The sequence below is a fragment of the Plectropomus leopardus genome, chromosome 1 (assembly GCF_008729295.1).
Source record: "Plectropomus leopardus isolate mb chromosome 1, YSFRI_Pleo_2.0, whole genome shotgun sequence".
NCBI classification, from domain to species: domain Eukaryota; kingdom Metazoa; phylum Chordata; class Actinopteri; order Perciformes; family Serranidae; genus Plectropomus; species Plectropomus leopardus.
The window spans coordinates 1,583,800-1,610,412 of NC_056463.1; the positions used below are offsets into that span (position 1 = coordinate 1,583,800).

General features: G+C 40.8%; 1 protein-coding gene across 1 annotated transcript in view; it reads right to left on the reverse strand.

The window, feature by feature from the left end:
- Positions 1–2,415: 2,415 nt before the first annotated feature.
- The window catches only part of LOC121943637 (mucin-2-like), a 51,465-nt gene continuing 27,267 nt past the window's right edge, over positions 2,416–26,613 (reverse strand). The window contains exons 29-47 of the mRNA XM_042487213.1: positions 17,531–18,004; positions 15,882–16,129; positions 14,868–15,039; positions 13,491–13,738; positions 12,575–12,758; positions 11,400–11,619; positions 10,060–10,232; positions 9,905–9,974; positions 9,321–9,436; positions 9,185–9,216; positions 8,929–9,097; positions 7,911–8,015; positions 7,565–7,605; positions 5,969–6,751; positions 5,353–5,451; positions 4,219–4,347; positions 4,086–4,125; positions 3,828–3,948; positions 2,416–2,802 (exon numbers count right to left, since the gene is read on the reverse strand). Of these exons, the coding sequence (XP_042343147.1) occupies positions 2,613–2,802; positions 3,828–3,948; positions 4,086–4,125; positions 4,219–4,347; positions 5,353–5,451; positions 5,969–6,751; positions 7,565–7,605; positions 7,911–8,015; positions 8,929–9,097; positions 9,185–9,216; positions 9,321–9,436; positions 9,905–9,974; positions 10,060–10,232; positions 11,400–11,619; positions 12,575–12,758; positions 13,491–13,738; positions 14,868–15,039; positions 15,882–16,129; positions 17,531–18,004 (3,614 nt within the window). The 3' untranslated portion in view covers positions 2,416–2,612. The remainder of the gene's footprint in view (positions 2,803–3,827; positions 3,949–4,085; positions 4,126–4,218; positions 4,348–5,352; positions 5,452–5,968; positions 6,752–7,564; positions 7,606–7,910; positions 8,016–8,928; positions 9,098–9,184; positions 9,217–9,320; positions 9,437–9,904; positions 9,975–10,059; positions 10,233–11,399; positions 11,620–12,574; positions 12,759–13,490; positions 13,739–14,867; positions 15,040–15,881; positions 16,130–17,530; positions 18,005–26,613) is intronic.

Here is a 26,613-nt window from a genome sequence, read left to right on the forward strand (position 1 = left end):
GAAATATGTGACGTGTGTCATCAGGTAAAAATAAAGTATTATATGATATATGTATATGTGTCGCTAAATATTTATTTTTTATTTTTGTATGTTGTCGATTTGTTTGCTGTGAATTTGTGTGATATATAACTAAGTTCATGTTGTTTTTATACTCTTGTACAGTGTCTTTGAGTTCCTTTTAAAGCGCTTTATAAATAAAATGTATTATTATTGTATTATTATTATTAAACAGTTGTATATAGTTTGTCCTGCAGGATTTTTTTGTCCTTTTTTTCTTCCCCTTTTTGTTACATAACTGAATGGGGGGGTGGGCCCTATGTAGTACAAAATTGTTTAAATTCAAATAATGCCTTTATATGGAAGCCCAAAGTGGCCATACATTCATTTCCTTTTTTTTTCTCACTCATTTTTCTGAAGATAACAGGATCATTTTCTCAAGATCTCGTCAGGCATTTTCCCTATTTTTTTTATTTTATTTTTTTTAATAATTCTCCACTCCCTTTAAAAAAATATTTCTAGGTAAATTTTGTCAAACATTTTACTTCTTTGCAATTCGTGAGACATATTTCGCTAAACAGTTTTTAAAATAATCATACCAATTTTCTCAGGTTTCAAAGGGTCAAATAGCTTGTAAAAAGCATCTGAACGCACCACAAGAAAACTGATGTCAGTCCGGGTTTCAAAGGGTTAAGGTGACATATGCAAGTGTGTATCCCTCAAAAAATATTTTTTAAAAATGTCTAAATTATTTCTGTTGGTCTATTTATGACAACAACAACAACAACAAAAAAACATCACAAACTTTTTTTTTTTTTTTTTTTTTTTTTACCAGCTGGCATGATAATGCCATAGGTCTTTACAGCCGACATATAAATAATACTGCTTCACAGTTTTACAGTTTCAATAACTTGATTATCCTCTGAAGCCAGGATGCAAAACTTCCTCCATAAAAGCAGCAGCTGCTGAGTTAGAGAGCAGAAACTAATCTGTGTGAATGCTCAGCGATAAGCAAACAGTGACTGATAAACTCCGCTTTACCAAAGCAGGCTCAAGCAGGTCCGGGTCAAACATTTTATTATTGATGAGCTTATTATCCACAGCGTATTAATAGTGTCCAGCTGTCACAGTGTCCACTTCATTAGATACACCTTGTTGAACTGTCAGCCTGCAGAACGGCGGCTTGTTACTGTCTTCTTTTAAATCACTTTTGAAGATTTTTTTTTTTTTAGAAAAACATTTCTATAATTTTTCTTTTGAGGATTATTATTATTATTAATAATCTTATTATTATTATTATATTTTGTTTGATTTGAAATGTTTTTTTAAGACTTTTTTTCTGTGTGTGTTTTATTGTGGTTCTATGTGTAAAGCCCTTTGTACCTAATGCTGGTTTTGATAAGTGCTATAAAAATAAACTTTAGTATTTGTATTACCTGTAATACAGTCTAACGCAACTATTCTGAGCAACTGGGATGCAAAACGTAACTTTCATGTCCAGGAGCAGAGTCTAAAAAAATTTATAGATACTTTTTTTCTGAATGACTGAGTGACTCCCAAAAATTACAGATGTTTTTCTTATGTTGTGTGTGGTTATCCATCTATCTATCTATCTATCTATCTATCTATCTATCTATGACATAATTTGCTGTTCCCGCTCTTTTGACTCAAACAGAACTGACACCAAAGTCTGGTATTAAAACTCCGTCACTGATCTCTGACCTTTTATTCTTTTGGAGTTTCCTTGAGGCAGGACTCTCTTTAGTGAAAACTTTAGTGACAGAAAACCAAACCAGGTTTTTGGCGAAGACGCAGCAGCATCAGAGCGTGCTGGTGACCTCCTGTGGTTTCTTGTAGACATTACAAGAAAAACTGGAACAAAGTCATGAACTCACAGTAACAAGATCATACTGAGAGTGACCGAACGTGTTTTTAGAACAACAGCAAGTCTCTCCTGAATAACAAACACTTTGTTTAGTTTTATTACCTTTTCATTTTTTATTACTAGTGTGTTTATTGTATATATAGTGCATTTTGAGTCTTTTTCTTTCCAAGTCATTTCGTCATTTGCTTGCTACCAGGTTTTTAAAAACATTTATTTTGTTTTGTTTTTTATTTTTTTCCCAGCTAATTTTCTTGTACTTCTTAAAAATCTTAACTTCTTTCATTTCTTTAGATTTTCTTGTACCTTTTTGGTATGTTTTTTTGGGGGTGATCATTTCTTCTGAAGCTGCTCATTGCCTTCAACACGTTTTTTTTTTAAGAAATCAAGCCAACTTGCTCAGGTTTTAAAGAGTTAATTTTAGGGTTAATGGTTGTTGGTCTCCCACTTCAGAGTGTGGCACATGGTGGCGCCAAGAAATTTCATATTAATAATTCCCCAGATTAAAAAATAACAACATAGATGCCAGTGTTTGTGTTGCACAAATATAATTTTAATAATATTCCTCTTAGAAATCCCTAGATAAAGAAAGTTTACATCACATTAATATGTTGTGACACCCATAAACAGCACATGTTGGTCCATAAATAATACAACCTGACCAGAATAAAGAGTTAAAGTCTCGCTTCATGTTTGTGTGTTTTCAGTCCAGTGAAGAGCGGTCAGTAACCGATCAACGTCTCCTGCGGCGCGATGTTCCTGGCACACACTCTGTTTTTGTGCAGCTGCATGTTTCCACGAAGGTGTAGGTGTGCTGGACCTTGGAGCCGTTGGTGCAGGTCAGCTCCACCTGCCTCTTACTGGTTTTGGCCTCCTGGCAACACTCACACTTGTGCATCATCGAGTTAGCTGCTGCTGAATACCTGCACAAAAAACAAAGAGCTCTGCATTAATATCTTGTCCTGTGGCCCGTTTTGTTGTGCTCATGCTAATTTAAAGTTTCAATCCAGCAAAAAGTGGTGCAACTTTTAAATCAGGGCAAGATGGTAAAATGTGCATTCGTATGGAAGCACAGTATCCATGTTAACCCTGTAAAACCTGAGTAAATTTACTTGATTTCTTTTAAAAACCTTGGCAGAAAGCAAAGAAACACTGTAAATAAGTTCCCAAAAATTTGCAAGAAATTAGTGAAAAAGAAAAGAAAACTACCTGAAAATAAGCAACAAAAAAAGAATAAATAGAAAGTAAAAAAAGGAGGAAAATGCTTAAAAGTAATAATTATTCTGTAACATGATTTTAATTATATAACATCAACACAAAAATAAAATAATAATTGTTTTCTTGACATTTTTCTTTAGCTTTTTAAAACATATTTACAACATTATTTACAAAAAAGTATCGCTGCTCTACTGCTGCCTCCATCAGCTGCTGTGGAGGCTAAAGAGGAGCAAATGTTCAAAGATAATGAACAATGAAACTGATATTGTTTTTTTAGGTGGCTTCAGTACGTTTTGATGCGACCGTCCACGGCAGGACATCGCTTAGCTTCCGTGCCTGAGCTGGGGGACTGTACTGTATTTATCAGAGTTGGGAGGTGGCTGTAGTGTGACATTTATATTTCAAATAAATATGAAATACTACTTTTTCAAGTTGTATATGTTCGTCCGCCTCAACTTAGTTTGACTTCAGCTGAATATTCGGACGTGTTTAAAAAAAGCTTTAGTCAGACTAGCATAATAATTTGACTTTGTCTAACATCCTGTTGACATTCTGATTGTCTCTTTTAAGTTTGAAAAAACACTTTCCCGGCATTTTTAGGCTGAGGGAATGACTTGTTTTCCCCCTCGCCAATTCGGCCCTCACCCCGAAACCCCACCCCGACCCCCCGACCATGATCTGTCGACTGAAGCAGGCCAAGTGAGACTAATTTGGTGCTGAATGGACTCACATGGAGGTGCTTCCACAGTGTCCAGCGCAGTACGTCATGTTGACCGGCGTCAGGGTCTTACACTCGTTCACCTCGATGACCGTGTTCTCACTCTTGACCTCACAGACGCTCTTTATCTTGCCTGGAACACACAACAGCTGTCAGGCTCCAACAATGACACATACACACAACGCTTTCTCAACTTCCTGTTCCTAAAATCAGCTCATGGTTTTGGATTTACAAGTTCTGAACTAAAACATGTTGACACCAAAAACTTACAGCTCTTGCAGCAGCCATCAGCCTCAATTGTCTCAGTGTCCTGGAGGACAAAGACATGTCACGTTGTAAGTTAGACAGTTTGTGTGTGTGTGCGTATGTGTGTGTGTGTGTGTGTATTGGTGGATAAACTCACAGGCTCGCAGTCATCGGGGTTGTAGGGTGGACACGTTTTCTGGGTTTCCTTGGTAACAAACTGTCCGTTGATCTCCTCACAGGTGTATTTCACACACTTGTTATCAGGTGGAACATAAGTGCCGCCGACCTGCACCAACAGGAAGTGCAGACTCTTAGTCAGATCATTTTGCATTTATTTAAGATTTAGGGACATTGAACATGAATAAAATAAAATAAAATAAAAAACATTTAAAAATCGTGAGGTCACCAACTGGTTTTATGGACTCCCCTTTTTAAGTCTCCAACTTGGCGTTTTGGCCGTTGGTCATGCTAATTCTAACGCATTTACAGCTATGGAAAACTGTGATAATGGTAATATGTGCTTGCGAAATACCGGATAAAAACCATTAAAACAAAATGTACTTACTGGGGAAACTGAATATCTGACTTTAGAGGTTTTCTTTTAGTTCAACCAGACTCTGAGCGAGACGTTTTAGGTAACCAAAACATAAGAAGCCACAGCAACAATATTCTTTTTTTAAATCTGGTGTCACACCATAGACTGTATAAAAAGATGGAAACATGACAGCTCCCAAAAAGCGAAGATCAAATATCTGGATCGCCCCCTGGTGGCTGGCTGCAGTACAGGTCATAAAGCCCGCCCCTTCATGTTAGTAAATGGGACATGGGCCAAACTAAAACCTCAAAGAACACGCCAAATAAATTTCTCACAAAGATGGTTTCTGTCACTTTGATATGATGATTGCGAGCTAATCAGTGTGCTCACGATCAATGATGCTGCTCATGATTGGTCAGACGGGCATGAAGTTATGATCACTACTGCACAGACTCCGGCTCCAGATTATATCACCAGCACCAGATAGCACGGCTTTATCCGGGATATTTTGGCTTTGTTTTTGTACAGTGGGAGTAAGTGCACATGCGTCGACTATCTTAACTTACATTCTATAAGTTAGTCCATTATTAGCATAAATTTAAGCTTTGAAGAACAAATACTAATAAAAATAGCAATTAATAATAATTTAAAAAAAAATGTGAATTGCTTAAAGACCTCTCTTGTTACAGATAACAACATTTTTTCACATTCTTGGCTTTTAAAAATGTAAGAAACACACACAGCTGCAGCACTGACCTCAATGATCTGCGTTGTGTTGTCAGGTGCGTTGAAAATGCAGCTCTTCTGGACACACTTTCCGCAGCATTTTTCTGGATCTTCATGATATTCATAACCCTGGAGAGAGTGAGGAAAAAAACAAACATCATTTGGCTTTGTGAAAAAAAAAACACTGTGATTTGTGGTTGTGCACTGGAGTGTCCTCCATGTTTAGTTAATTTTGGGGGATGGCATTTGAATAAATAGAGCATTCTTCAACCCCAATTCCAAAAAAAGTTGAGACACTGTAAATTAAAAATGGATAGCAACAAGTTTCCGAATCCTTTTTGACCTATATTCAGTTGAAATATTTCAGAGACAAGATATCTGAAATTAAACAGGGTAAACACTCAATCATTTCTACAGCAGCGCCCTCAGGAATGAGGTGGATACGGTGAACGTCTAATTCTTGATGCTGATTCAAGAAATTAGACGTTATTAAACGATTATAATATCATGTCTCATTGTTTAAATTTGACCTATCTGTTTTTTGGTAAAGTTGTACCAAAGTAAACACACTCTGAGTGTGAAAGTGCCCCTGCAGTGAATGTGTGTGAGTGTGTGTGTGTGTGCGCTCGTGTGTTGGTGAGCTTACTGGAGAGCAGGTTTTGTCACAGACAACAGGTGTGCAGGTAATGATGTTGAGCTTGGTGATGGGATCCATTTTGGGGCCACAGTAACACTCCTGGCAGGGCCCAGGTCTGAAAACCATCTCCCCTGTAGGTCCCGTTGTTGTTTGGCCCTCTGATGGTCCTGCTGTTGTTCCCTGCTGACCAGGTCCTGATGGTCCTCTTGTTGTTCCCTGCTGACCAGGTCCTGATGGTCCTGCTGTTGTTCCCTGCTGACCAGGTCCTGATGGTCCTCTTGTTGTTCCCTGCTGACCAGGTCCTGATGGTCCTGCTGTTGTTCCCTGTTGTCCAGGTCCTGATGGTCCTGCTGTTGTTCCCTGCTGACCAGGTCCTGATGGTCCTGCTGTTGTTCCCTGCTGACCAGGTCCTGATGGTCCTACTGTTGTTCCCTGTTGTCCAGGTCCTGATGGTCCTCTTGTTGTTCCCTGTTGTCCAGGTCCTGATGGTCCTGCTGTTGTTCCCTGCTGTCCAGGTCCTGATGGTCCTGCTGTTGTTCCCTGCTGACCAGGTCCTGATGGTCCTCTTGTTGTTCCCTGTTGTCCAGGTCCTGATGGTCCTGCTGTTGTTCCCTGTTGTCCAGGTCCTGATGGTCCTGCTGTTGTTCCCTGCTGTCCAGGTCCTGATGGTCCTGCTGTTGTTCCCTGTTGTCCAGGTCCTGATGGCCCTCTTGTTGTTGTTGGTTTTTCTGTTACTGATGGTTCTTCCAGTGGTGGTTCTGTCTTTTCTGAGGTTGGTATCTTCTCACCAGGCTATAAAATAGAAACATGAATTTAGTGTTGTAAGAACGCTTCACAATCGTACTCAAGGTCATTTGTTCCGGACCAACAAAAAAGATCCAATGTTGCATTTTAGTTAAAGTTTACGTTAACGTATTACAGACAAACCAAGAGGAGCAAAACTGATGTCATAGGCAGGTTTCTGTTAAAACTGTGCAAACTGAAACTGTGAATATTAAATGAGCCTAATGAAAGCAGTCGTTAATTTGGAAAACTCTTCCATTTAATGCAGAAAAGTTTTTACGCTTGCATGAGTTGGTATTTCAGGGGATTCGAAAAAGACATATTTTGCAAACCTGCAGTGGAAACACTTTTTAGTCTTTTCTAGGTCACATGATGCTGTGTCTATGTGTTTGTCAGTAGGAACTGGCTCCCTCATGATGCAGCAGGAGCTACAGGAGCTGTTATTGCATCACATAACTCTGAGAAAGTTGAGCAGATAATCAGCAAGAGTCAGTTCCTCTGTGAATCGTGGACTATCAGCTCCCAGAAATCCCTCATTCGTGGGAGCGGCTCACTTGTTGCTCACATAACACGCTTGCATGTCCTTGGATTGGAAATAATGACGGCTAGTGCGGTGGCTGCTAAAGAAATAAACCTGCTAATGTTTTGAAAATCCATCGCCATGGTTACTGAAATGTTATCACCAGAGGAGAAGTCGTGGAAACGCAGTCATCTCACAATTGTGTTTTTATCGAAATTTCCCAAATACCTCTTAAGTTTTGCGTGAATCTGTAATGGAAACCTGCCTAGTGACAGACCGGTAACATTGTCATGTGTCCTTACCTCGTACTCTTTCATGTCATAGACGCATACACCTTTAGGAACTGCAAAAACAAATAAAACATAAGTTAGGTCAACACTGACATCGTTTACATGCACAAAATGTTCTTTTCTTGCTCTTATTCCAAAAAAGATCCCTTTATCCCTGTAGTTAAACCTCTTCCAATGTGAAGTAATTTGCAGCTTTATTTTACATTTTGGCATTTACGACTACACTGATGCCAGATGTTAATTTCTCTCTGTGATATTTTTCAGCTGCTAAAATTCTTTAATAACAAACCTCTTACAGTTGTGCCTTACATGTTGTACATCTGCAGATTATGCTGCGGTGACAGACTAGAGTACATACCACACTCGTAGGCTTTGCAGCAGGAGCCGTCGTCGGGTTCAGTGGTGTTAAGTTGGAAGCCCAGCTTGCAGGTGGGAGCGCCGGGACACAGGTTTTCATTGCATTCTGTCGGGAAAGAAAGGTGTCTGATTAGGGGTGCGACAATATATATCGAATATACTCGATGTATCGCGGCTCGTTCCACGTGCAATGTATAAAATGACATTATCGTGAACATCGAGTACAAATTCTCTCTTTTTTTTTTTAGCCACAGGCATGAGACTCGCTTCGGCATTTTGTTTTTCCCTCTGGGTTCTTCGGCTCTCTGCTTCTCACAGACACACACACACACACACACACACAAAGCAGTTTTGTTGCAGAGCTCCAGACTGTGACTATTAAGTCACATTTTGTGATCAGCTGTTAGTTTGTTTCCAGCTTACAGAGAATTAATCATCACATTTAATGGCGCTATGTATACTATAACAGTACTTTATTGAACTTTATAATTTCCTTTATTTAACATCATAACAGTATTTTCTTAAAGTTTATTATAACAACGTTTTGGGTTTTTTTTGTTTGTTTTTTTACCGGGTCTATTTGTTTTAGAAAGCAAGAGTGGATAATTCGGCTCCCAAACATCTGGATCTTAAGTTATCACTGTCGAGCTAAAAAGCATCGGAGAAACACAGGTATGTAATTTGAAATTATTGAGTGTTTTAATCGTTTTAAATCATCTGGCCCATTTGTTTTGGAGAGGAACAGACCTCAGAGGATAATTTGTCTCCCGATAAAAACCTGACGGCACAGGGGAGATGTTTCAGCTGAATCTGCAATCCTCACAGCCACTAAATTCTGAAACCTACACACTGCTCCTTTAAAGAAATAGTTCAGCATTTTGGGAAAAACACTTGTGGTGGAAGTTACGAATCCCATTGCTGATCGTTGATTTTTTGAGAGCCTGTGGGTTGACCTTTATCAGATGCAGATTTTACTGCCATCAGCTGTTTGTATCTTGTTGTGTGACTCTACAACTGACCGCAACGGTGTTTTGAGCAGCATCCGTCGGTCTCGTTGACCAGCTGCTGACCAGGTTTGCTGCAGTCAGGGATCGGTTCTGATGGGCACTTGACAGGCTCACAGTGGATGCTCATGGTATCAGGGTCACACATGCAGTTGTTGCAGTCACTTGTCCACTTGTCACCAGGCTGTTTAAGAGATGGGAACCAGTTTAGACACACGCAGCTCACGCTTTACTAGTGTACATGAATATATGTGACATGCAGAGCTCTCACCTGTTTGGGTTTTCCATCAGGTCCAACACAATCTGAAATTCAAACAGGAACAAGTGTTTGTAGAGTTTTTTGTTTTTGAGAAAAAAAATATTCTATGACACAGCCAAATCAAGTTTTCTATGCGATTTTTTCTTACCGCAGGAGGTCACACAGGTGTCGTAGACAGTGTTGAACAACATGGTGCCGGCAGGACAGAAGCAACCCTCCTTAGTGTTGTTAATGTTGCTATTTACCTGGAACTTCAAGTTGTATCTGATGACAGAAGTGGAATTACGAGTAGTAAGTAAAACAGTGGTTTGAAGACTTCACTACATATCTATGTCTGTATCTATCTATCTATCTATCTATCTATCTATCTATCTATCTATCTATCTATATAAATGGTAGAATCAGTCACTTCTATTAAATCACTTCCTAAAACCCATTTTTATAGACTTGCCTTTATGTAATGTCTTCTTTAAATTCTTTTTCTTTTAAATGTGTATTTTAACTCATCTTTTAATTGTATTTATTTACTTAAATACTGTTTTGTTGTTTTATATAATCTCTAATTTATCTTTTTACTTAAAAATTCCACCGTGATCCTGCTTATTATTGTAATTGCTATTAGTCAGTATTCTGTGTCTACTGCCTTTTTGTTACCGTGTTAAACTAATATGTCTCTAACTCTGGGGTTTACAGCATATATATATATATATATATCATTGACATATTGCTTACCTGTCATTGCATGTATGCTCCACATTGGGGCCACAGGCTTTATATACTTTGTTACTTGGACACTTGCGTTCTGTAAGATGGAAACATGTTTACATGCATATTTTCCAGCACTCCACGCAACAGCTTTAATACACACTACTGCCTGTAAATCTTACCACAGAGCCCATTGGTAGCGTTCCTCCAGTCGATGCAGACTCCTGCATTGGCGCACTCAGCAGCATAGGCCTCCAGGCTGGAGCAGGTTTTGTTGTCCTTGTTGCAGTTGTCAGTCACACAGGATGTCACATAAGTTCCTGGCGGTATGACTGAGTGGCAGTCCTCAAAAACACTGCAGGGAGCACACAAGAACGGACAGTGTGTAGTGAACCCGAAAATTAAACGCCATCTCTGATGAAATGGAAAGCGATAAAATATTCCTGTAATAAACATTAACTCCCATAAAAGGTATAAATTATTATGAAGTTCCCAAACTATAAACTCCTCATTCTCTAACTTTACACATGATTTCCTTATTTGTAATGAACTGATAAAAATAACATTATAAAATGGGAATCATAATGCTGAACACTACAGAGCATACTCTAAAGAGTTAATGAAGTTTCTCTTTCAGGCCGGTCCAGAATTGAGTTTTTTCACCCAACATTTTCAGTTTGTTTTTGGTGTGATTTAATTTATACTATTTTCATTATCTGTCAACACAGTCTCCACCATTCACTGTTTCAAATAAATTGTGGTACACAGACGCAGCAGCACTATCACAAATACTGAAATTGCATTTGTTCTCTGCAAAATATTTTTAAATAATTAAAAAAAAACTGAAGGCCTAAACTGAAAACCGAAAAACCAACCCGATTAACGAATGCTTGAATAGCCAAATATTTGGTTCCAGTCCTAACAGATACATACGCTGCAAATATTTTTTCTCGCGACTGGGTTGTTTTAGTTACACTTGCCCACATCAAGCCACACTGGGCATCCACAGGTTGAGCTGCATGTGCAGATCTACTAAGTCTCCTTCTGCCATCAAATTGAGCTGTTTCACATAAAAAAACTGCAAATTTTATTGCAGAAAAAATGTCATAACCCACCAACATTTTAGGACATTGTAAAAAGAAAAATTCTTGACAACCATCACAAAAAGCAGTACAAAAATTAGAAAATGCAGGTTCTGTCATTTAAAAAAAAGAGAAGATGGCTAAAAAGTTCAGTTTCTCCTCTAAAATTTGTCATAATTTACAACAGCTTACATAATGGTAGAGGACTGTGTGTCTTTTTCTGCTGAAAACGACCCAAAACTGTGTTTTCTTTTGATTGTAGCACAGACCCTTTTAACATTCAATACATGATATTCCAGATATTGTTGGATTTTCAAGCTAACAGGATAGATGCATAATAAGCAAAATACAAAGGCATTTACGAGTGTGTGCTACATTAAAGAGATGCATAGATCTGAAAAGAATAAATAGTTTTTTTGATATTCTGTGCTTCCCCTCACCTGCTGGTTATGACATCACAAATGGCTGGTTTGCAAATAGGCTTTGTAGTTGTGTATACTGGTTTTGTGGTGGTCCCGGCCACTGTGGTAGTAATTGATGGGGCTGTGGGGGTGACACAGGGGGTACCTGGGACGTGCCACTGGCCTGCAGAGTCGATGCAGCTTTCCACCTGGCCGTTTGGAGAGCGGCAGTCGTTGTTCTGTGAGTTGTCGCAGGTTCCTGGAAAAGAAGAGGCAGGAGGATGAAGCCAGAATCACCCACATAAAAAACGCTGTTCTCAGATAGCACTTATGAGGGATTAAAGAGTACATTTGTGACATTTAACATTTTTCTAAGAGGTAAGAGAGGTAAGAGAAAAGGGATAATAATGGTTTGTATTTTAACCCTTAGGGCCCAATTAAATATTACACAAAATGCACTTTTAAAAATCAAGCTTTAAAGGATATTACACCTAAATGTTATTTTCTAACCAACATCAGTCCTAATCATAAATATCAAATACTCATTCATTTTCAGAATTTTAACCCCTTAAGTGACAGGTTTTTGCCGTGATGCATGTGCAAAGTAGATTTTGATTAGCAGTAACATTAATTGCAACAGCGCTCCTAGTGGAAATAGCATGTATTTTCCCCATAAGCTAAATATAAGAAAAAATGATGTCACCAGGTGGAAAATAGTAAAAATTACAAATTCCAAGGCAAAAGGCCCGAAGTACACCCATAAATAATACAGTGCATGTTTTTATGCTTTGATGGCTCTGGATCAATAATTGCAGTTTTAATGGGTTTCAATGGTGCATTTTTACGCACAGTCTGGATGTACAGCATCATCTTTGACTTATTATAGCAACTGAGCTGGAAACTCAGAGATTTAACAAAAATACACACATCTTGCCAAAATGTATGCCACATGCATGAACAGTCTCTGAGAGGTAACTATTAAACTGAGCTCCAGACGAAGGGTTTAGTACATTTTATGAGGCTGATGAGCTGAAACTATTGACTGGTTATCATCTTCCCTTTTCGAAAGGTGGTGCTCCAAGGTGAATTTCATACAAGTTAAATTTTTTGCAGCTACATGGCGCAGCGTCAGAAAGCTCTCTCACGTGTCCTCCTGGATTTGGCCAACTAGGTATCACTGAGTGGGTTAAAGATCAAATGCTCTGCTGACTCACCACACTGTCCCTCGGTGTTGCCACCAAAGAGGGAATAAGGAACGTCGATGCTGAATGAGGAGCCCCGATAGATCACTGTTGTCTTGATATCATGTATCTCCAATGTGATCACCATATCTGTGCTGGTGAGGCGCAGGGCAGCATTTTGGTAGGCGGGATAGATTCGTTTCTGATTCACATACACCTGTGGGACAAAGGAACAAAAGACCCATTAGAGAAGAATTTGAACTGAGCAGAATTTCAGTTTTTTTTGGTTTTGTTTTTTCAAAATAAATAAAATTAATAAATTGAGAATAATTACAGATTAAATAAAAAAAAGAATAAATAAAGAGTAAATAAAGGGAAAAAAAACACTTTCTATACCAAAAAAGGCAGATACATTAAGAAAGGTGGCAAAGTTCCCCCCAATAGACCAATCTTCCCCCTTCACTCGTGCCATTAGTCTTTCTCAGGGTTAGAGGTTACAAATTTTAGGGTGCAACTGCAGCTGACAAGGCTTTGTCACTAGTTTGAATCCATATTGACTCAGGGAAAGTGTTTTAGATGAAAAGCTCAGTATGAAGAGGCCTGCATCTTTGGTTATTTTAGTGTCTTCTTTTTTTTGCTAAATTCCTGTGCAATATTACTTCAGAATTTTGAGATCTTAGGGCATTCCTAAAAAATTGTGAATGTATGCCTGTGTGTTTCTCTTATATTTTACACAAAGTGGAGATATCTAGTTGTTCATTTGATTAAGAATAAAAGGTTTATGTGGGATCTGTAGAGTATTTCATATTTAGTTTTTCTCGTGTGGTTACAGATAAAAGTGCTTTTGACAGAGGCTGCACAGCAGAATTTCTAACTGTACCATGCATCAAACCACTTAGAACATTAATTTAGTAATACTAAATACCTGCTGAAGACAGGTAGTACTTACCACGTTAGTTACTGTTCCTGCAATCTTCATCTGTGTCAAAACTACCGTGTTGGTCTTGTACTTGACAGTGAGAGACTGGGGGCAGAATGTGCCGTCTGAAGGGTCACAGTCCTGGTTATTCAGTATTATAGTCAGGTCATATTTAGTTGTAATCTCTTTGACCAGGTAGTAGGAGCAGTTCTCATTGAAATCGTATGATCTTCCATCAAATGTCTTGTAGTGGGATCCAGACCAGACACTGCACACGCCTGCAGGAGAAAAAGAACCATGAATGGATATTTAATCAACAACTGCTACGAGCAGAAAACATTGTTAACTCTGACCAGAAAGGCGTGCTTTTTTAATTAGCAGTTTATATCTACCACAGAATCACAAAGTTCTTTTAGGAGCTTAAAGTACTGAAGCAATTTTGTATCTGGGTCAGTTACAGTTACATTTTTCTGAATATGTTCTAGATAACATCCTTATTGAAAACATTTTTTTGTTTTGTGATATGCCACATCACTGTAGTTGTTTTTCTTTTTCATTGTGTGGCCTTTTTGACAAAAATGGCTATTAAATCATGAAGGGATGATGGCATGGCATTTCAGGTATCCCTATGTGGATTTTAACGAAGGTCCAATCTAACATTTACAGAAGAGTAATGCATTCATTTGAGGGAAATAAATTGCCCTGTTTTTCAAAGTCAACAAGATTGTTTTTTTCAAAGAAGAAACTTTTTAATTGAATGAATATGATTTTTTATCTCAGAATTCTGAAAAAGAAATAAAATAAAACTTTTTGTTCAATTAATAACACAATCTCATCAATTCAGAAAAAAACAGGGCAAACATTTTCCTCAAGTGACTGTATCAAACTTTGGTACAATTTAACATTTCAAAACAACATTCAGTTACAGATTACTGTCATGCAAACAACTTTTGGTTTGTGTTAATCAAACTTTAACTTGAACTCAACCCTCAATTAAATGTGAAATCACAGGAGAGTGTTCATTGCTCATAAATAATTAGACATGGGGTAATATAATTATGAGTAATAGTCAAAATGTTTTTCTCAGGTGCAGGTAAATTGCTGCCAGAGTAGATGTTTGTAATGAAGACCACTACTTTGTTTTTTTAGCTAACGGTGTAATGGGCTGCTGCCTTAGTAAATCTGATGCTGAATACAAGCTGATTGCAAATTCAATAAAAACTGCTGAGCACTTTTACACTAAATCATTTTATTAGTAAATCTGGCCCTCAGTGCTTTCTACTTTTAGTGCAACTGCTATTAATTTGCAGAAGAGATGTCAATCATCATTTTACAAACTAAGATCCTCTGCTGCATACAAAATCAAAATTGTAAACTGAAAAAGAAAAATTTACATTTTCAACTTACATTCACATTCGTATTGGAAGCAGCACCCGTCATCATCATAGACCTTGACAGCTTGGCGTCCGTTAGCACAGACAGGTTTAGATTGCGTGGCGCAGGGAGCAGTTGTCTCTGTGATGTTGCCGTGGATGCAGGTAGCTGTTGTGCAGTTGTCAACCTTCCAGGTTTCTCCATTCTGGACGGGTATTGAGAAGCAGTAAGTCATACCACAGGCGTGTAAAAAGGTTATGTAATCAATAAGATTTTTTGCGACTCGGGGGTATACAAAATGCACTTTTAGTCATTTTGAGGCCAGAATTTTGTGGACAATCACATTTATTTTCACTTGACAATTTGGGAATCCCGTTCTTCACTGGAAACATATTGTTTTACATATATACTTACCGTCCTGATTTGCTGCCCAAATCTTTAAATTACTTTTTTAATAAAAATATTATTTTTGGGGGCGTTTTTGCCTTTAGTTGATAGGACAGCACAAGTGTGAAAGGGGAAGAGAGCGAGGGGATGAGATGCAGCAAAGGCCCAGGCCGAAATCGAACCCATGGTTGCTGCAGCGATGACACAGCCTTTGTACATGAAACACCCACTCTATCCACTGAGCCACTATCACCCCTCGATTACTTGACAGGCAAATTCACAAATCCATTTTCATAACAACAGAATTTCACCCCCCTTTTTGCTGTACCACACAAAAAGGGGCCAAAAAAGCCAATTCTCATTCACTTAAAGAGGTTCCTTGCTCTGAAATGTGTACCATACTGATTCTTTGCAGCAGGATTTAAGTGTGCTGCTAGTTCGGCATTGCCTCACCCTCTAACCATGCCTCTTCTTGTATTGACGCGCAAAGAAAGTCACCACAATACAAACCAGCGCAGTCAAGGAAATAATCGCACTGCACCCCTGCTGTGTCCTATGCCATGTGTCAACACCAAAAGTAGGCCCATAAAGTTTAACTGAAAAGTCCCCACAGATATGTTCCTTGCCACAAAGACATTTAAAACACATTTTAAATCTCACCTTTCTTGGTGGAGACACATAATTGCAGTCCATGGTGGTCGTAGATGGCGGTGTTGACGGAGTGGCAGGAACAGTTGTGGTGGGAACAACTGTGACCGTCGTCGACGCCTCAGTGGTCGTATGTGCGGTTGTGCTAGGCGGTAGAGTTGTGCCACATGGACTGCTGTGCATCTCAATTTTACAACTTGCATTGCAAAATGCTGTGTAACACCAACCTAAGCCATCGGTGGCATTATATACCATGTCCCCTGTGAAAATCAGAGTCAAAATAAAAGTTTAGGACACCAAATAATTGGCTTACAGATTCATAAACAAGTGCATCAAAGAAGAAAGAGAGAGACAGTGGGTGTTCAGACTCAAAACAACACCAAAAAAGGGGCTGTGTTTCATAAAGGTGATTCTAACTGTCGGAGGAAAAAAACCTGTTTTAAACAACCATGGCAAATAGAGTCAGGAAAAATCTGTTTTGAAAATTCTCTGTGTGGCCAGATGTACGATAATTATCGTATTTGTACGATAATTTTGCCATATAAAATTGCAATAATGTATGATAATTTGACCATTGTGATACTTACAATAAGCACTTGACTTAGTATAGACATCTCATTTTAACTAAACTCCTGACTCCTACATCTGTGTTTACACATCACTGCTCACATGATCTCCTCACAGCCAATTGCATCATCAGCATACTGGCATACTAGCATCAGGGAAACATGTAATCGTTGTTGCCAATTATGTTAATTTCTCACCAATTCTGGACCATATTCCTGCTGGTACATGTTCAATTGTGTCTATAAGCTTTATTTGTTGATTTTTCATGGGAGGAAATGGCGCTATCACTCCACAGCTACCAGCACACTGTTAAATATAGCTACATGCTAATGTAAGAAAAATGCATAAACTTGGTTGTATGGCTGTGTCTAAAAAGCTTTGACTGGAGGAGGAACAGCACTCAAAGACATACATAAACATTAAAGCCTTTGGTTTTTAATGTTTTTTCACAAGAACCCACAAGAAAAATAGTTTAACAAACCACCCCTCAGTGGGGTATTTATGTTAGATATATTTGGGCTTTGATTACAGCACCCCTATCTGTCCAATTGGGGTAATATGTATGGGCATTATTTGCATACTGCTTCCAATAATTGGTGGAAAATTTAATGTGTCTACAACAAACTATCTCACGGTAACTTTCAAAAGCATTTGGGAATAAGATTAAATTCTGAGGAGATATTTTCAGTGACTGAATTAAAAATATAGTATTGTGATGTTTTAGGCAAAATGTCAATGGTTCTGATCTGCTAGTTTCATGATGACTATCACAACGGATGTGAAGTTAGATCTATTTATGTGCTGAGTCATGCCCTGCTTAAAGTTTATTGGCCAGTATCTTCAAAGAGTAAGGATATATTTACAGGCTGTTATTAACTTTAGATCAGCTTGATCCAGTAATGACCCAGGAAAAATTTAGTATTGATCGGATTCATAGTTAATGAGATGTCAAAAATATGTTTTTCAAAAACTTCAAAATGACAAAATTGAGTCAGCGAATCTCATCATAATCATATTTTTGCTCTTTCTGAGAGGAGACACTATGAGAGAAGAAAAAAGATAAATGTATTAATGGAAAAGAGAGAATGACCTACCAGGATGATATGTAGTCCCATTGGAGGTGCAGACGCATATTGTAGTCATGGCAGACAGCGTTGTTGTGGAAATAACTGTGGTAGTGGTTGGCATGGTGGTGTAAACATTTGTGCTGAATGGAAGTGTCTGTGTAATTGGCTTGATGGCAGTTGTTACAAATCCTCGAGTGGTTACAGTTGTAGATGCAGTAGTTGTATTTAAAACAGAAGCTTTTGTGACAACAGTTGTAATCACTGGCGTTTCTGTGCGAATTTCCAGAGGGGTTGTAGTTTCAACAGCAGCAGCTGTAGTTGAGACTGTAACTGGGGTAGTTGTGACTTTCGGTGGTGCTGTTGTCTCAACCTTTGTAGTTGTCTTTTCTGCTGTGGTAGTCTCTCCAGGTTTGGCTGTGGTTCCAACGGTTGTTTCTGTTGGCACTTTAGTTGTTGTGGTAACAACAGAAGGTTTTGATGTTACAACTGTTGTTTCAGGGCCTGTTGTTGTGACAACTGGCACAGAGGTTGTAGTTTCCACAACAGCTGTAGTTGAGGCTGTAACTGGGGTTGTTGTGACTACTTTAGGTGGTTTTGTTGTTGTAACTTTTATAGTTGTCTTTTCTGGTGCAGTTGTCTCTGCAGGTTTGGTTGTGGTTCCCACGGTTGTTTCTGTTGGCCCTTTAGTTGTTGTTGTAGCAACAGAGGGCTTCGATGTTACACCGTTGTTTCAGGGCCTGTTGTTGTGACAACTGGCACAGAGGTTGTAGTTTCAACAACAGCTGTAGTGGAGGCTGTAACTGGGGTAGTTGTGACTTTCGGTGGTGCTGTTGTCTCAACCTTTGTAGTTGTCTTTTCTGCTGTGGTAGTCTCTCCAGGTTTGGCTGTGGTTCCAACGGTTGTTTCTGTTGGCACTTTAGTTGTTGTGGTAACAACAGAAGGTTTTGATGTTACAACTGTTGTTTCAGGGCCTGTTGTTGTGACAACTGGCACAGAGGTTGTAGTTTCCACAACAGCTGTAGTTGAGGCTGTAACTGGGGTTGTTGTGACTACTTTAGGTGGTTTTGTTGTTGTAACTTTTATAGTTGTCTTTTCTGGTGCGGTTGTCTCTGCAGGTTTGGTTGTGGTTCCCACGGTTGTTTCTGTTGGCCCTTTAGTTGTTGTTGTAGCAACAGAGGGCTTCGATGTTACAACCGTTGTTTCAGGGCCTGTTGTTGTGACAACTGGCACAGAGGTTGTAGTTTCAACAACAGCTGTAGTGGAGGCTGTAACTGGGGTAGTTGTGTGACTTTCGGTGGTGCTGTTGTCTCAGCCTTTGTAGTTGTCTTTTCTGCTGTGGTAGTCTCTCCAGGTTTGGCTGTGGTTCCAGCGGTTGTTTCTGTTGGCACTTTAGTTGTTGTGGTAACAACAGAAGGTTTTGATGTTACAACTGTTGTTTCAGGGCCTGTTGTTGTGACAACTGGCACAGAGGTTGTAGTTTCCACAACAGCTGTAGTTGAGGCTGTAACTGGGGTTGTTGTGACTACTTTAGGTGGTTTTGTTGTTGTAACTTTTAAGTTGTCTTTTCTGGTGCGGTTGTCTCTGCAGGTTTGGTTGTGGTTCCCACAGTTGTTTCTGTTGGTCCTTTAGTTGTTGTTGTAGCAACAGAGGGCTTCGATGTTACAACCGTTGTTTCAGGGCCTGTTGTTGTGACAACTGGCACAGAGGTTGTAGTTTCAACAACAGCTGTAGTGGAGGCTGTAACTGGGGTAGTTGTGACTTTCGGTGGTGCTGTTGTCCCAACCTTTGTAGTTGTCTTTTCTGCTGTGGTAGTCTCTCCAGGTTTGGCTGTGGTTCCAACGGTTGTTTCTGTTGGCACTTTAGTTGTTGTGGTAACAACAGAAGGTTTTGATGTTACAACTGTTGTTTCAGGGCCTGTTGTTGTGACAACTGGCACAGAGGTTGTAGTTTCCACAACAGCTGTAGTTGAGGCTGTAACTGGGGTTGTTGTGACTACTTTAGGTGGTTTTGTTGTTGTAACTTTTATAGTTGTCTTTTCTGGTGCGGTTGTCTCTACAGGTTTGGTTGTGGTTCCCACGGTTGTTTCTGTTGGCCCTTTAGTTGTTGTTGTAGCAACAGAGGGCTTCGATGTTACAACCGTTGTTTCAGGGCCTGTTGTTGTGACAACTGGCACAGAGGTTGTAGTTTCAACAACAGCTGTAGTGGAGGCTGTAACTGGGGTAGTTGTGACTTTTGGTGGTGCTGTTGTCTCAGCCTTTGTAGTTGTCTTTTCTGCTGTGGTAGTCTCTCCAGGTTTGGTTGTGGTTCCCACGGTTGTTTCTGCTGGCCCTTTAGTTGTTGTGTAGCAACAGAGGGCTTCGATGTTACAACCGTTGTTTCAGGGCCTGTTGTTGTGACAACTGGCACAGAGGTTGTAGTTTCAACAACAGCTGTAGTGGAGGCTGTAACTGGGGTAGTTGTGACTTTTAGGTGGTGCTGTTGTCCCAACCTTTGTAGTTGTCTTTTCTGGTGCGGTTGTCTCTGCAGGTTTGGTTGTGGTTCCCACGGTTGTTTCTGTTGGCACTTTAGTTGTTGTGGTAACAACAGAAGGTTTTGATGTTACAACTGTTGTTTCAGGGCCTGTTGTTGTGACAACTGGCACAGAGGTTGTAGTTTTTCAACAACAGCTGTAGTGGAGGCTGTAACTGGGGTAGTTGTGACTTTCGGTGGTGCTGTTGTCCCAACCTTTGTAGTTGTCTTTTCTGCTGTGGTAGTCTCTCCCAGGTTTGGCTGTGGTTCCAACGGTTGTTTCTGTTGGCACTTTAGTTGTTGTGGTAACAACAGAAGGTTTTGATGTTACAACTGTTGTTTCAGGGCCTGTTGTTGTGACAACTGGCACAGAGGTTGTAGTTTCCACAACAGCTGTAGTTGAGGCTGTAACTGGGGTTGTTGTGTGACTACTTTAGGTGGTTTTGTTGTTGTTGTAACTTTTATAGTTGTCTTTTCTGGTGCGGTTGTCTCTGCAGGTTTGGTTGTGGTTCCCACGGTTGTTTCTGTTGGCCCTTTAGTTGTTGTTGTAGCAACAGAGGGCTTCGATGTTACAACCGTTGTTTCAGGGCCTGTTTGTGACAACTGGCACAGAGGTTGTAGTTTCAACAACAGCTGTAGTGGAGGCTGTAACTGGGGTAGTTGTGACTTTCGGTGGTGCTGTTGTCTCAGCCTTTGTAGTTGTCTTTTCTGCTGTGGTAGTCTCTCCAGGTTTGGCTGTGGTTCCAACGGTTGTTTCTGTTGGCACTTTAGTTGTTGTGGTAACAACAGAAGGTTTTGATGTTACAACTGTTGTTTCAGGGCCTGTTGTTGTGACAACTGGCACAGAGGTTGTAGTTTCCACAACAGCTGTAGTTGAGGCTGTAACTGGGGTTTGTGTGACTACTTTAGGTGGTTTTGTTGTTGTAACTTTTATAGTTGTCTTTTCTGGTGCGGTTGTCTCTGCAGGTTTGGTTGTGGTTCCCACGGTTGTTTCTGTTGGCCCTTTAGTTGTTGTTGTAGCAACAGAGGGCTTCGATGTTACAACCGTTGTTTCAGGGCCTGTTGTTGTGACAACTGGCACAGAGGTTGTAGTTTCAACAACAGCTGTAGTGGAGGCTGTAACTGGGGTAGTTGTGACTTTCGGTGGTGCTGTTGTCTCAGCCTTTGTAGTTGTCTTTTCTGCTGTGGTAGTCTCTCCAGGTTTGGCTGTGGTTCCAACGGTTGTTTCTGTTGGCACTTTAGTTGTTGTGGTAACAACAGAAGGTTTTGATGTTACAACTGTTGTTTCAGGGCCTGTTGTTGTGACAACTGGCACAGAGGTTGTAGTTTCCACAACAGCTGTAGTTGAGGCTGTAACTGGGGTTGTTGTGACTACTTTAGGTGGTTTTGTTGTTGTAACTTTTATAGTTGTCTTTTCTGGTGCGGTTGTCTCTGCAGGTTTGGTTGTGGTTCCCACGGTTGTTTCTGTTGGCCCTTTAGTTGTTGTTGTAGCAACAGAGGGCTTCGATGTTACAACCGTTGTTTCAGGGCCTGTTGTTGTGACAACTGGCACAGAGGTTGTAGTTTCAACAACAGCTGTAGTGGAGGCTGTAACTGGGGTAGTTGTGACTTTCGGTGGTGCTGTTGTCTCAGCCTTTGTAGTTGTCTTTTCTGCTGTGGTAGTCTCTCCAGGTTTGGCTGTGGTTCCAACGGTTGTTTCTGTTGGCACTTTAGTTGTTGTGGTAACAACAGAAGGTTTTGATGTTACAACTGTTGTTTCAGGGCCTGTTGTTGTGACAACTGGCACAGAGGTTGTAGTTTCCACAACAGCTGTAGTTGAGGCTGTAACTGGGGTTGTTGTGACTACTTTAGGTGGTTTTGTTGTTGTAACTTTTATAGTTGTCTTTTCTGGTGCGGTTGTCTCTGCAGGTTTGGTTGTGGTTCCCACGGTTGTTTCTGTTGGCCCTTTAGTTGTTGTTGTAGCAACAGAGGGCTTCGATGTTACAACCGTTGTTTCAGGGCCTGTTGTTGTGACAACTGGCACAGAGGTTGTAGTTTCAACAACAGCTGTAGTGGAGGCTGTAACTGGGGTAGTTGTGACTTTCGGTGGTGCTGTTGTCCCACCTTTGTAGTTGTCTTTTCTGCTGTGGTAGTCTCTCCAGGTTTGGCTGTGGTTCCAACGGTTGTTTCTGTTGGCACTTTAGTTGTTGTTGTGTAACAACAGAAGGTTTTGATGTTACAACTGTTGTTTCAGGGCCTGTTGTTGTGACAACTGGCACAGAGGTTGTAGTTTCCACAACAGCTGTAGTTGAGGCTGTAACTGGGGTTGTTGTGACTACTTTAGGTGGTTTTGTTGTTGTAACTTTTATAGTTGTCTTTTCTGGTGCGGTTGTCTCTGCAGGTTTGGTTGTGGTTCCCACGGTTGTTTCTGTTGGCCCTTTAGTTGTTGTTGTAGCAACAGAGGGCTTCGATGTTACAACCGTTGTTTCAGGGCCTGTTGTTGTGACAACTGGCACAGAGGTTGTAGTTTCAACAACAGCTGTCGTGGAGGCTGTAACTGGGGTAGTTGTGACTTTCGGTGGTGCTGTTGTCCCAACCTTGTAGTTGTCTTTTCTGCTGTGGTAGTCTCTCCAGGTTTGGCTGTGGTTCCAACGGTTGTTTCTGTTGGCACTTTAGTTGTTGTGGTAACAACAGAAGGTTTTGATGTTACAACTGTTGTTTCAGGGCCTGTTGTTGTGACAACTGGCACAGAGGTTGTAGTTTCCACAACAGCTGTAGTTGAGGCTGTAACTGGGGTTGTTGTGACTACTTTAGGTGGTTTTGTTGTTGTAACTTTTATAGTTGTCTTTTCTGGTGCGGTTGTCTCTGCAGGTTTGGTTGTGGTTCCCACGGTTGTTTCTGTTGGCCCTTTAGTTGTTGTTGTAGCAACAGAGGGCTTCGATGTTACAACCGTTGTTTCAGGGCCTGTTGTTGTGACAACTGGCACAGAGGTTGTAGTTTCAACAACAGCTGTAGTGGAGGCTGTAACTGGGGTAGTTGTGACTTTCGGTGGTGCTGTTGTCTCAGCCTTTGTAGTTGTCTTTTCTGCTGTGGTAGTCTCTCCAGGTTTGGCTGTGGTTCCAACGGTTGTTTCTGTTGGCACTTTAGTTGTTGTGGTAACAACAGAAGGTTTTGATGTTACAACTGTTGTTTCAGGGCCTGTTGTTGTGACAACTGGCACAGAGGTTGTAGTTTCCACAACAGCTGTAGTTGAGGCTGTAACTGGGGTTGTTGTGACTACTTTAGGTGGTTTTGTTGTTGTAACTTTTATAGTTGTCTTTTCTGGTGCGGTTGTCTCTGCAGGTTTGGTTGTGGTTCCCACGGTTGTTTCTGTTGGCCCTTTAGTTGTTGTTGTAGCAACAGAGGGCTTCGATGTTACAACCGTTGTTTCAGGGCCTGTTGTTGTGACAACTGGCACAGAGGTTGTAGTTTCAACAACAGCTGTAGTGGAGGCTGTAACTGGGGTAGTTGTGACTTTCGGTGGTGCTGTTGTCTCAGCCTTTGTAGTTGTTTTTCTGCTGTGGTAGTCTCTCCAGGTTTGGCTGTGGTTCCAACGGTTGTTTCTGTTGGCACTTTAGTTGTTGTGGTAACAACAGAAGGTTTTGATGTTACAACTGTTGTTTCAGGGCCTGTTGTTGTGACAACTGGCACAGAGGTTGTAGTTTCCACAACAGCTGTAGTTGAGGCTGTAACTGGGGTTGTTGTGACTACTTTAGGTGGTTTTGTTGTTGTAACTTTTATAGTTGTCTTTTCTGGTGCGGTTGTCTCTGCAGGTTTGGTTGTGGTTCCCACGGTTGTTTCTGTTGGCCCTTTAGTTGTTGTTGTAGCAACAGAGGGCTTCGATGTTACAACCGTTGTTTCAGGGCCTGTTGTTGTGACAACTGGCACAGAGGTTGTAGTTTCAACAACAGCTGTAGTGGAGGCTGTAACTGGGGTAGTTGTGACTTTCGGTGGTGCTGTTGTCTCAGCCTTTGTAGTTGTCTTTTCTGCTGTGGTAGTCTCTCCAGGTTTGGCTGTGGTTCCAGCGGTTGTTTCTGTTGGCACTTTAGTTGTTGTGGTAACAACAGAAGGCTTTGATGTTACAACTGTTGTTTCAGGGCCTGTTGTTGTGACAACTGGCACAGAGGTTGTAGTTTCCACAACAGCTGTAGTTGAGGCTGTAACTGGGGTTGTTGTGACTACTTTAGTGGTTTTGTTGTTGTAACTTTTATAGTTGTCTTTTCTGGTGCGGTTGTCTCTCTGCAGGTTTGGTTGTGGTTCCCACGGTTGTTTCTGTTGGCCCTTTAGTTGTTGTTGTAGCAACAGAGGGCTTCGATGTTACAACCGTTGTTTCAGGGCCTGTTGTTGTGACAACTGGCACAGAGGTTGTAGTTTCAACAACAACAGCTGTAGTGGAGGCTGTAACTGGGGTAGTTGTGACTTTCGGTGGTGCTGTTGTCTCAGCCTTTGTAGTTGTCTTTTCTGCTGTGGTAGTCTCTCCAGGTTTGGCTGTGGTTCCAACGGTTGTTTCTGTTGGCACTTTAGTTGTTGTGGTAACAACAGAAGGTTTTGATGTTACAACTGTTGTTTCAGGGCCTGTTGTTGTGTGACAACTGGCACAGAGAGTTGTAGTTTCCACAACAGCTGTAGTTGAGGCTGTAACTGGGGTTGTTGTTGTGACTACTTTAGGTGGTTTTGTTGTTGTAACTTTTATAGTTGTCTTTTCTGGTGCGGTTGTCTCTGCAGGTTTGGTTGTGGTTCCCACGGTTGTTTCTGTTGGCCCTTTAGTTGTTGTTGTAGCAACAGAGGGCTTCGATTCGATGTTACAACCGTTGTTTCAGGGCCTGTTGTTGTGACAACTGGCACAGAGGTGTAGTTTCAACAACAGCTGTAGTGGAGGCTGTAACTGGGGTAGTTGTGACTTTCGGTGGTGCTGTTGTCTCAGCCTTTGTAGTTGTCTTTTCTGCTGTGGTAGTCTCTCCAGGTTTGGCTGTGGTTCCAGCGGTTGTTTCTGTTGGCACTTTAGTTGTTGTGGTAACAACAGAAGGCTTTGATGTTACAACTGTTGTTTCAGGGCCTGTTGTTGTGACAACTGGCACAGAGGTTGTAGTTTCCACAACAGCTGTAGTTGAGGCTGTAACTGGGGTTGTTGTGACTACTTTAGGTGGTTTTGTTGTTGTAACTTTTATAGTTGTCTTTTCTGGTGCGGTTGTCTCTGCAGGTTTGGTTGTGGTTCCCACGGTTGTTTCTGTTGGCCCTTTAGTTGTTGTTGTAGCAACAGAGGGCTTCGATGTTACAACCGTTGTTTCAGGGCCTGTTGTTGTGACAACTGGCACAGAGGTTGTAGTTTCAACAACAGCTGTAGTGGAGGCTGTAACTGGGGTAGTTGTGACTTTCGGTGGTGCTGTTGTCTCAGCCTTTGTAGTTGTCTTTTCTGCTGTGGTAGTCTCTCCAGGTTTGGCTGTGGTTCCAACGGTTGTTTCTGTTGGCACTTTAGTTGTTGTGGTAACAACAGAAGGTTTTGATGTTACAACTGTTGTTTCAGGGCCTGTTGTTGTGACAACTGGCACAGAGGTTGTAGTTTCCACAACAGCTGTAGTTGAGGCTGTAACTGGGGTTGTTGTGACTACTTTAGGTGGTTTTGTTGTTGTAACTTTTATAGTTGTCTTTTCTGGTGCGGTTGTCTCTGCAGGTTTGGTTGTGGTTCCCACGGTTGTTTCTGTTGGCCCTTTAGTTGTTGTTGTAGCAACAGAGGGCTTCGATGTTACAACCGTTGTTTCAGGGCCTGTTGTTGTGACAACTGGCACAGAGGTTGTAGTTTCAACAACAGCTGTATGTCGTGGAGGCTGTAACTGGGGTAGTTGTGACTTTCGGTGGTGCTGTTGTCTCAGCCTTTGTAGTTGTCTTTTCTGCTGTGGTAGTCTCTCCAGGTTTGGCTGTGGTTCCAACGGTTGTTTCTGTTGGCACTTTAGTTGTTGTGGTAACAAACAGAAGGTTTTGATGTTACAACTGTTGTTTCAGGGCCTGTTGTTGTGACAACTGGCACAGAGGTTGTAGTTTCCACAACAGCTGTAGTTGAGGCTGTAACTGGGGTTGTTGTGACTACTTTAGGTGTTTTGTTGTTGTAACTTTTATAGTTGTCTTTTCTGGTGCGGTTGTCTCTGCAGGTTTGGTTGTGGTTCCCACGGTTGTTTCTGTTGGCCCTTTAGTTGTTGTTGTAGCAACAGAGGGCTTCGATGTTACAACCGTTGTTTCAGGGCCTGTTGTTGTGACAACTGGCACAGAGGTTGTAGTTTCAACAACAGCTGTAGTGGAGGCTGTAACTGGGGTAGTTGTGACTTTCGGTGGTGCTGTTGTCTCAGCCTTTGTAGTTGTCTTTTCTGCTGTGGTAGTCTCTCCAGGTTTGGCTGTGGTTCCAACGGTTGTTTCTGTTGGCACTTTAGTTGTTGTGGTAACAACAGAAGGTTTTGATGTTACAACTGTTGTTTCAGGGCCTGTTGTTGTGACAACTGGCACAGAGGTTGTAGTTTCCACAACAGCTGTAGTTGAGGCTGTAACTGGGGTTGTTGTGACTACTTTAGGTGGTTTTGTTGTTGTAACTTTTA